Source organism: Octopus bimaculoides, chromosome 2 (assembly GCF_001194135.2).
Source record: "Octopus bimaculoides isolate UCB-OBI-ISO-001 chromosome 2, ASM119413v2, whole genome shotgun sequence".
NCBI lineage: Eukaryota > Metazoa > Mollusca > Cephalopoda > Octopoda > Octopodidae > Octopus > Octopus bimaculoides.
This window is the reverse complement of record NC_068982.1, coordinates 129,879,553-129,891,533: the sequence shown is the minus strand read 5'-3', so window position 1 is coordinate 129,891,533 and position 11,981 is coordinate 129,879,553. Positions and strand designations below refer to the sequence as shown.

The 11,981-nt window shown below is 35.1% G+C and overlaps 1 protein-coding gene across 1 annotated transcript; it reads left to right on the top strand.

Annotated features, from left to right (window-relative positions):
* The first annotated feature begins 7,797 nt into the window (after positions 1-7,797).
* Positions 7,798-11,584, top strand: LOC106875946 (kinesin-like protein KIF3A). The gene has a single exon (XM_014924279.2). The coding sequence runs from the start codon at positions 8,172-8,174 to the stop codon at positions 10,410-10,412; it is 2,241 nt and encodes a 746-aa protein (XP_014779765.1). The 5' UTR covers positions 7,798-8,171; the 3' UTR covers positions 10,413-11,584.
* Positions 11,585-11,981: the final 397 nt, after the last annotated feature.

Here is an 11,981-nt window from a genome sequence, read left to right as displayed (position 1 = left end):
TTTTCTTAACGAAACACTTTCAAACTTGGAACACTGGTAGAATGTGTCATACAAAACAACTTTTTCTCTTAGCCTTCTTAACAAAAAATTGTACATCGCAAGTTATTTCATGTTAAAGTTGTCGTATTTCTGTAATTTCAACCAATCACTGACGTCTATTCAGCTGAATACAGTCAGTGCTCTTTTGTAAACAATAAATTTCTGCCGGTGTTAAGTGTGTTATTCCCTGTGACATATTTCATCCGGTTTAATCGTAATTTATACACATATATTGTTTATATAATAAATTACGCTGTGCGTATCTGTGTGTGTATATTTTTGCCATAACCTCATTCATAACCCTAACTCTAGAACCCGAACCCTAACCCTAAACTACAGTTTGATTTGAAGAAGATTTGGCTGCTATTTCCAGGAAATGAAGCACTTGGGGGAGGTGCATTGATAATTCTGGTAGCTCCAATAACAAGTGCAGGCAATATTCAAGTACTTTGATGGCTTTTTCCCCTTTGTTTACGAACAGTCTAGTTAATCGGTAATGTCAAAACTAACGGGGATTAATACCATATACACCGTCACAGCACTAACTGTATTCAACTGAATAGACGTCAGTGATTAGTTGAAATTATCGAAATAAGACAATTTTTAACGTGAAATAACTTCGAATACAAATTTTTTTATCTGTTCTATACCACAAAATATACAAGTATAAGAAGTTTGAAAGTGTTTCGGTACCAAAAACACTACATAAAAAAATGTTGCCCGTCAAATCATAAAGGTCCCAGTTGCGCACTGGGATTGATGTAATCGACTTAATCCCTTTGTCTGTCCTTGTTTGTCCCCTCTATGTTTGGTCCCTTGTGGGCAATAAAGAAAAAAGAAACGTTGGCACGCCGGGCGAAATGCTTAACGGTATTTCGGCTGTCTTTACATTCTGAGTTCAAATTCTGCCGATGTTGACTTTGCCTTTCATCCTTTCGGGGTCAATAAATTAAGTACCAGTTGCGTACTGGAGTCGATCTAATTGACTGGCCCTCTCCCCCAAACTTTCGGGCCTTGTGCCTAGAGTAGAAAAGATTTTATCTCGTAACTTCTTTTCTGTTACTTTTCTTCCCTGGCTTCAAAGTGTCACTCCAGCGGGATTGAATCTGAGTCCCAACAATTACGAAGTGAATTTCTTAGCCATTCACCAATACTTGGCTGCAATCTAACTCTATTCCCTTTCTACAAACTCATTCTCTCTCCCTCTCTCCCTCTCTCTCTCTCTCTCTCTCTCTCTCTCTCTCTCTCTCTCTCTCTCTCTCTCTCTCTCTCTCTCTCTCTTTGGTATGAGATACTTATGCATTAAGAAGAGTTCATAATAGACTGGATGATCGTCAATATATATGACTTACCTCAAATAGTTCATCTAAATACACTAACAACATTGACTTACAGTAATTAATTCTTCTTAACCTGGAAGAAGTTATTTTAGTAATTTTTAGTGTATTGGAAGTTATTTCATGCATTATTCCTTTCTACTATCGGCACAAAGCCTGAAGTTTTTGGCGGATGGGGTTAGTCGTTTACATCGAACCCAGTGCTCAACTGATACTTATTTTATTGACCTCGAAAGGATGAGGTGCAAAGTCGACCTCGGTGGAATTTGAAGGTAATTTCAAACATATTGGAAAGATAAAATGGGATCTAGACGAACTCTTGAGTGCTTGAATTCTAGAGCAAGAAATAGAGTATGCGGAATCCTAGTTCGACAGAACTTCACAAATGTCCCCGACTTTCTTCCATCGAATTTGTTCTACCATACCTTTCTTTAAATTCATACTTTCAAATGAAATTTTCCTAAAATATGTTTTTGGTGGTATGGATTACGATTATCTTATAGGATGAGGGGCGATAAATTGATGAGGTGGGTTTCATCCCCCAATCAACCGGTTTTCGTTAAAAATTCATATTTTTCTATGAAATTTTCCAGGAATATGTTTTTGAGTTTGTAGATTACGATAATATATTTTTTTAAGATTTGATAAAGATTTTTTTGAAACGTGCCCTTTCGACTTTGAATTTTCATAATTTTCCTAAAAGTGCATATTTTTGTAGGAATTTTTTCTTTAGATACGTTTCCGAGGGTTTTGATTTTTTTTCTTTTCTTTTCTTTGTTTTTAATTGTAATCTACACCATAAAAACGCACCTCTGGAAAATGTATAGAAAAAACATCGATTTTAACGAAATTTAATGGGGAAACAATGTCGGGAGGTTGGTATTTTTAGAAACTCAAAAAAAGATGTGCTCAAATTTTATCAAGACAACTGTTCGCATCATTCGAAAAATTGTCTCTGGAAAATTTCATTTAAAAATATGCATTTTTAAGAAAGCTACGACGAAATAAACTTGGTGGTGAGACACAGTTCTGTAGTTATGCCCCTTGTTCTATTATTTGTATCAACTTTTCACTAAGCCATTATTGCTGCAGCTGTTACAAATGGTAGTAAAATTCTAGTGACATCCAGACAATAGCGCTTCTCTAAATTACTTTTATTCTACGTAAAACACTATAATTCTTTTTTGAAAAGCAAATCTACTCCATTTTACAGTTATTGAATGATTCTGACAGAGTACAGTGCATGAATGCTTAAGGATAATAAAGTTGTAATAATTATTATTAAAGCAGCAAACTGGCAGAACTGTTTGCACACCAGGCCAACTGCATAGAAGCATTTCTTCCATCTTTACGCTCTGAGTTCAAATTCCACTTTAGTTGACATTGCATTTCGTCCTTTCAGGGTCTATAAAATAAGTACCAGTTCAGCACTGGAGTCAATGTAACCAACTTACCCCCATCCCCGAACTTGCTGACCTTGTGCCAAATTTTGAAGCCATTATTTTCCTCTTAAAGAGTACACCACCCTTCTCTCCCAATATCATTCTGTAACTGTAGCAAATATTTGATTTAAGTCATTTCTTTTTTTTCATTTATAATGAATTATTGTTATTATGAGAGTAAACAGAGTGGCAATGATAGTAACTATATAAAAAATTTTTAAATCATGAACAATAACATGAAATAATACCAGGGCTTACAACTCTAAACATAGTCCAATAACAGAATTCTATAAGGCACAAGCAGCATCTTTGCAAGACACTTTCAGTTCAACAGTGCAAATCACCCAATACAGTTTCTATGCAAATTCACATAGCAAATATTCTACACGTTCATTACTCAACACACAAAACATACATACACATACACAAGTATCTATGTGTGTGTGGTGAGCATGTGTGTATGTATTATATGTGCGTATGACTTTGTGTCAAAGTTCGTTCCACCACCATCAACACCACTTGGCAACCAGTGTTGGTTTGTTTATGTTCCTGTAACTTACAGACTGAACAAAAAAGACTGATAGAATAAGTACCTGACTTTAAAAATAGTCAATTGTAGAATACATATATATATGTATGTATGTATATAGAGATAGTAATGAAGATAAACACAGTTAAGCTTGATATATATTTACATGGAGTACATAAAATATGAATGAATGTATGTGTGTGTCTATCTATCTTTCATTCTATAGGCTCGTTAGAAGTAGCTTATAACTTTTGCTACCAAGGCAACATAATTAGAAGTGGAGGAGGGCATGCTGAAGGTATAATAGACAAAATGGGAACAGAGTCAAAAAAGTTCAAGAACCTGTTGCACAAGCAGGCAGCAAAAGGTTTCTCTTTTAGCGTGAAGAGTAGATTACACATTGTTTATGTACAATGTGCAATGTTGCATGGTTGTGAGACACATAGGCCTTGCATGTGGAAGATTTGCAATGGCAAGAAAGAAATGAAGTGGGCATGCTCCACTGGATGTGTAATATTTGTGTTCAACAGAGCACAAATGAGTTGACATCACAGCTGGATATAAAAGGAATCAGATGTAGTGTACAAGAGAGAGAGAGAGAACACCCTGCTAGTATGAGGATGTGATTTGTATTGAGGATATCAGCTATATAAGGAAGCACCAATCATTGGAAGAGGGTGGAACCTGTGAAAAGAGGAAATCTAGAAAGATATGGAATGAAGCAATGAAGACTGACTTCAAGAAATTGAACCTAATAAAACTGAACCCAAGACCATGTAGTTCACTACACAGCCATGCAGCTACCTACACACACACTAGCGTAGCTAGAGGTGGGTGCGGAGGGAGTGGCACACACCAGGCTTCACTTTTGTGGCACCACTTTTGGGGATGCTGTAGGCACTGTATTTTTTGTGAGATTCCAGGAGCAGCAAAATGAATATCCACCACCCCAGGCAGCACACTCTCTAGCTATGTTAGTTCACATATACACACACATCATATGCACTACAGATCTAAGACCTTACTATTTCAGTGGTACTTAGATACATCCTACATGAATATAAGTACTGCAAAACTTCACTTGACACAGATGAACCTAGAAAGTCTATTGATACGCCTGGATTATAAAAAAAATACATTTGCAGATTTTTGTGTATGTAAGTGTGTATGCGCGCATGTATGCATGCATGTACACGCATGTATATATGAGTTCATTAGTGCTTTTTCTTTGCTTTTTGGTGGGGTTTTATCAAAACTTTTTATAAATTGACAAGACATTTATTAGATGTTTGACAATTTTAGAAATATTAAACAGTTCAAAACTTTCAGGATTCTGAAATACCATCTGCAGAATAAACAATAACTAATGAAAGAGATTTTGTGTCAGTTTTAAAAAAAAATTAAATCCTGGACGCATTGACAGGAAAAAAGACAGGATATTCATGGTTGGAAGATTTTTGATCAACAATTTGCTTAATCAGGACTGATCTTGGGATGAGCAATAACACTGCAGTACATATGTGATATGAGTATATTTAATGGATGACAAATTATAAACCCAAAGTAGGGTAAAATATACAGCAAGAAAGCATTAAAATAGTTGATGACTAATATCGATATTTTTCTAGCAAACATGGGAGACAACTGTGGGCATGTTTCTTTATTTTTTTTTTTTCCTTAATTTCTTCAGTGGTATAGTTTTGCCACAGTTTGTGAAAGTGTTAGTCAACAAATCACTTAGTAAATATGTGTCAGATGATGAAAGGTTATAGTGAGACAGAGAGACAAAAACAGGTGTCTTGCTGTAGAGTAGGTATAAGGTTACCCAGCAGGGAGAGAGAGAGAGAGTGAGTGAGTGAGTGAGTGTGAGAAAGATCAGGAATGAAGACAGAAACAGGTGTGCTGCCACAAAGGAGATACATGGTTACCCAACCTGAGGGAAGTGCAAGAGAAGGGGAGAGAGTGGGAGACAGCGGGACTGTAATGGTGGCAAAGTGCTGGGCATACTCATAAAGGACAGGGATCAGAATATAAATGGGATGGTTGAGTAAAGGCAGAAAGAGATATAGATGGTGGTAAGTGCCAGGGCATACTCTTGAGGTTCGAAGCTCATAATATAAGTGGCAGGATATTGCCAAAGAAGCATGATTAGAGAGTGAGGAGGGGAAATGAGTAATGAAAACCTGGGTATATAGAGGGGGTGGCTACCAGATAACAATGATACAGAGAACCAGGGCTGTGAGAACAAGATTGGGGAGTGAGAGGTAAGCATAGGGCATGAAGGAGAAAATGTGAGGAAGAGAAGAGATGTAGATTGGGTTGTTGGGGGTAGGGTATATGAAAAGTTTTTTTGTTACATGTGGGTGGAACACACAGGTTGGGGGCTAGCGGATAGCAATGATACAGTGAGTCAGGGCCAAGAGGACAAGATTCATGAGTGGGAAGTAAGCATAGTGCATGAAGTGGAAATGTGAGGAAGAGAAGAGATATAGAGATGTAGTTTGGTTTGTTGTGGTAGGGTGTTTGAGAAGTTTCCTTGTTATGTGTGGGTGCAACACAGCGCTTCTAGAACTCAGTTTTGCTGATGTGGGTGGGCCTTCTCCAGAACCTCATATATATATAGGGAGAAAAAAACAACAGACGAAGACAGGTGGTGTAGAAAACAAACAAATGTATTAGTATAATGCTCGGGAATTGAAAAAGTCTTTAACATTTCGAGCCTACGCTCTTCCACAGAATGATTTTTACAGCTGGATGCCCTTCCTAATACCAACCACTTTACAGAGTGCAAAATACTTCTTTCTCATTAACGTTTTGTGTGATATTGAAGGTATGGTTGAATACTGTCGGGAAACAATCCCAGCATTAAGTAACAAAGGAATATCTCCTGTTTTAGGTTAAAACATTTTTGTTAGGCTACTGAACTGATTTAAAATATGTTTTTATTTGGTACCTGCTAACAGCTAAACTTATGTAGAGGTCAGGTTTTGAAGTGGACAATTTGGTGTTGTAGTTTTAAAACCAAATCAACAAATTACCAAATTAAAATTACAGCTTTACTAAGCTATCTTATGCGATCAGCTGAATAATTGACCAATCAGCTGAATAATTGACCGATCAGCATTGCTACTTTATGTGATGCAACTTTCTAGAATCTTCTAGAACATCCCCTTTCAAGGTTTAAGTAGCTTAAATATGCATGATTTGGGTACCAAATTTCCCTTTGTGGACAATTGCCACCATGCAAACCACATTCTCATTTTGCTGAATTTAACACCCATTCTAACAACTCCTTGTTCAACCAAGCAGACAGCAACTACAATTTTGCAGTCATGACCCCAGCATAGTATGTTCTCGTGTTGTGACAGCTTATTTACAGAGCCTATTTAACCAACTATTTGTAATAACTACAGAGTGTAACTTGTTATATTCAAGACCAACACGGAGAGCATTTTGTACAACAAATAAAATTCTGTTAACTGTTCATGAGTGTTGTGCATTCATTATATGCAGCCAGACCTCAACTCAACCACCAGCTTCTCACATCTTTCATTATATGACATTGTGACATTGGTAACCCCACCTGGTGACATTGGCATGAGCTTACAATTTTGAAGGAACTTTCTATTACCAGTTAGAAACAAAGCAAGACCCTGTGGCAAAGAATGACCTCTCTTACAAATTGTTCACAGTTGATTATTAAATACCTCCTGTACATTATATGTTTAAGAATATAACAGCTCCCAAGACATGAATTGTAATTAGGATTGATTACTAAAAATATGTGATATGTACTTTGAAATGGAGTTACATTTCACAACTGGTTTGGATCTATAACAAGTATTCATTAGCCTGCTTACAGTTAGTGGTTTACACTGCTGGAAAGTGCCTTTGACATAACATAATGAAGCGCAGGTGTCTAACGATAAAAACTAATAGCTGCCAATTTTTGAATCTTGACATAAAAGCAAGTAACTAAATTCAAAATATTAATTTCTTTTTTTTAATCTTACAAAAATAAAAAGTGGTTTCCAATGATCTCTGTTAGGGATATTAGAAACGTTTATATATAAAAAGAAATGAATTTTTTTCCTCTCACTTCACTAATATTCTAATTAAATGTCTTTATTCTAATCTCCCCAGTTGTAACATTTTAAAAAGATTAAGTTCCATCAAGATTCCTACCCCTCACCCCCTTGCCATTTCATTCGAATCACCATTCATATCACTGATGTATTTAGTTATAGATCTAAGCTGACTTAGATATCACTTTAGTAATTGTTTTATTTTTATTTTTTATACTACTTATATTCGTCGAAAGTATTATTATTTAAACAGTTACTCTTATATTTGAAAAATACACGAGATTAGATTTATCAAGAAAATATTACTGTGAAGTGAATATTACGATTTATCTTTCCTTAGATATACGTGTTCTAGTGTTTGAAGGTAGATTGTAGTCAAGAGCTGTAAATAGTAGCAGACAGGAAAGTAAAGCCACATGATTGTGACGTCAGGACGCGCCAGCTTATCTGACATTTAGTGACACTGCATAATAGCAGAGGAAGGGCTACTTACGCTGTACAAAAGATGGTATCCGAGCAGTCATTTTATACGGTACCGCCGATATTTCTAAATTTTACACTGACTGCACTTCAGTTGGAGTACCAGAAGCATCAGCAGCTTGTACTGCTTCGTTTTTAATCTGCTCAATTCATCGTGTTGATTTTTATCAACACCTACATATTTTACTGTGAAACATAAATAGCGACCGTCTTTCGTTACTTACAGGTTTATTTAGTATTGAAAGAAACAACAAAGAAAATGCCTGAAAACAAGAATACCAGCAGTTCATACCAAAGTCTCTTCAGTAACAACACAAGTTGTACAACCAATTCCAGTCCTATAATAACCAGCAACAGCTCTGCCTCGGCTACTACAAGTAATCATAGTTCTACTTCGCGTAGCAGCAGTAGCAACAACAGCAAAGACTCTGATAATGTGCGAGTGGCCGTCCGTTGTCGTCCGCTCAATGAAAAAGAACTGTCGATTTCATGTCGTAATCTAGTGACTGTCGATGTCCTGCGGGGTACAGTGTCAGTGGAAAACCCCTCGGCAAGCCAAGAGGAACCCATAAAAATGTTTACTTTCGACACAGTTTTTGGACCTGGGTGTAAACAAGTTGATGTCTATAATGAAGTCGCTCGACCCATTGTTGATTGTGTTTTAGAAGGTTACAATGGCACCATTTTTGCCTACGGACAGACAGGCACAGGTAAAACATTCACTATGGAAGGCTTACGGACAACGCTTGAGGTTCGTGGTATTATTCCTAATTCATTTGCTCATATCTTTGGAGCTATAGCAAAAGCTGGTGAAGATAATTGCTTTTTAGTTCGTGTCTCTTACATGGAAATATATAATGAAGAAGTTCGAGATTTGCTTGCAAAAGATCAAAACATGCGATTAGAAGTCAAAGAACGGCCCGATGTTGGTGTCTACGTTAAGGATTTGTCTGCATTTGTAGTGAATAATGCTGATGATATGGATAGAATAATGACTCTCGGTAATAAAAATCGCGCGGTTGGTGCTACCAATATGAATGCCCATAGCTCTAGGTCCCATGCTATTTTCACTGTTACTGTAGAATGCAGTGTGAAAGGAATTGATGGAAAACAGCATGTCCGAATGGGGAAGCTACATCTTGTAGATCTTGCCGGTTCTGAAAGACAGGCCAAGACAGGTGCCACTGGAATGAGATTAAAAGAAGCGTCTAAAATTAACCTTTCTTTATCTACACTTGGTAATGTCATTTCTGCATTAGTTGATGGGAAAAGTAGTCATATTCCATATAGAAATTCAAAACTTACTCGACTTTTACAAGATTCTTTAGGAGGTAACTCGAAAACTATAATGATTGCTAATATTGGGCCTGCTGACTATAATTATGATGAGACAATCAGTACTTTAAGGTACGCTAACCGCGCTAAGAATATTAAAAACAAAGCTAAAATTAATGAAGATCCTAAAGATGCACTTTTAAGACAATTTCAAAAGGAAATTGAGGAACTGAAGAAACAACTTGAAGATAATATATCAGATGGAGATACTAGCCCAGATGAAGAAATGGATAATGAGCAAAGTATGGAATTTATGGAGAATAGTAAAAAGAAATGGAAAGAAAAAAAATGCCGTAAAATATCTAAAGAAAAAATGACTGAAATCCTCACTAAAATTGAAAATGATCGAAAATTCTTAGAAGAGAAGAAAGACATGGCTGAAGAAGAACGCAACCAAATGAAGGAAAGTTTGGATGAAAAAGAAAATGAGTTGAAGCGTTATCAAGAAGAACAAGATCAACTTCAGCAAAAATTGTCAGCAATTGAAAAAAAGATAATTGTTGGTGGTGAAAATCTTTTAGAGAAAGCTGAAGAACAAGAACGCCTTCTCGGAGAGAGTGCTATTGAGTTAGAAGAACGTAAAAAAAGAGAAGAAGAATTACGAAGAGCTCTTGAAGAGAAAGAACAGGAAAGAATTGATATTGAAGAAAAATATTCTTCTTTACAAGATGAAATTGTAGGAAAAACAAAAAAGTTGAAAAAGTGTTGGACAATGTTGATGCAAGCCAAATCTGAGATGGCTGATCTTCAACAAGAACATCAGAGAGAAATGGAAGGCCTTTTAGAGAATATAAGACAACTAACTCGTGAACTGAAGTTACAGATGCTTGTCATTGACAACTTTATCCCTCCAGAGTTTCAAAATGTGATAGAACATTATGTACATTGGAATGATGACATAGGTGAATGGCAACTGAAATGTGTTGCTTACACTGGTAATAACATGCGTAAACATACTCCTATGCTTGAAAAGCACAAAGAAACCTGTGTAGATGTTGATCTTACAGGTGTTTTTCTAGCATACACTCCAGAAGGTGCAGCTCAAGCACTTAGGTCTAAAACCTGCAAGATGATGAAATCTTTGCATCACCCGAAGGTATTATCCCGGCCAAAATCCTCCAAAAAGAAGAAACGAGATTCTGAACTAGAGAGCTTCTTGCAATGACTATTCACTGCAGCAGGCATCTGGTTTCTTTTCAAATTTATGTTATGTATTGATGATATGGTTATTTTTATTTCCCCATCATTTATAACAAAGTAATTTTAACTAAATCTCAAACCCTTTATTTTGGCTTAAATGTAACTTATTTTTCTTTCTTTTTCTCTTCTTTTAAAATCCAGCATTTGTGATCAATAGTCTTTACTTTTAAATTTATTTATATATGAATATTATATTTACTAATATTTCTCTTTTGAGAGTGTTTATAATATATTTTCAAGGAGGCTTTACATCCTGTTGCCATTTCAAGCCAAATTAATCTTCCTGCACTTCAAAGAAAAGTGGCTTCCACCCTCTTACCTAAAACTCAGCTGCAACATAATTTTGCTCTTGAAGCTCTACTTAATGTATTTAAAGTATGTTGTTGGTTGATTCTGTAAATTTCTTCCATTTAAGCAAATCAAAACATTGTTGAAATTTTAAAGTATCGTTAAATGTTAAGTAATGAAAGGAAGTTCTTTTTTTAGTGATATTAATGTTTACAAGTTAGCAAAACCAAAAGAGCAATTTGAAAGATTTTATCACTATTGACCTACCTTTGATGTAGTATTCGTCTACTACATATGACACAGGTCTTTAACTATATTAGATTTATCTTCTGCAGAAGATGTTTGTTAACAGAGAAGAAATAATCAGCTATCCTCATTATCCTGTAAAGCATATAACTTATTTACTCCAGGTTTGTTGAGAATATTTTGAAGCAAATATAGTTTGTATTATCTATACAGATCTCAAGCTTTATTTTCAAAATTATTATTTCTTGCTTTTTACCCTCTTTAAATTGCTTCAATTTCCTCAATAGTTGTGATAGTTGTAAAATATTCTGACTTATTTACACATTCAGCAGACCTAGTAATTCAAAACTGATGCTTGCTCATATAAAATTATATCTATATTACATTCTGTAGAATTTCCTTGTATATTTATTTATATCTTTTGGTATTTGCATCCAATTTTTAAAATTTACCGAAAGGTTTTATTTTTTAAATACTGTTATTACATAACATAATTTAAAATATTTTTATCATCTTTATTTATTTGTTAGAGTGAGACTGCAACTAGCATGCTGCGCTCTCTCTCTCCATCTGTAATAAAACCTGGTTCTACATGTAAATATATATTCCTTTGCCTTGAGTTGAATTTCATTTAAAAGATATTTTGTTTTTGTCACAGTATTTCTAACTATAAATCACATTTAATGGATTATATATTATTATTGATTTCTGATTAAGCTTGTTTTTTTGCCATTTTATATATATATATATATATATATATATATATATACACACACACATACATACATGCACATACACATTATTTATTTATATATATATATACACGTGTGTGTGTATAAATGCACACACATTCACATTATTTACATACACACATATATATACACAATATATATGCATACTAATACATGCATATATACACGTGTTATATGTAGCGTGTATTGTCTATATCATATATCTATATATACACACACATACATATATACTTACATATATACATACA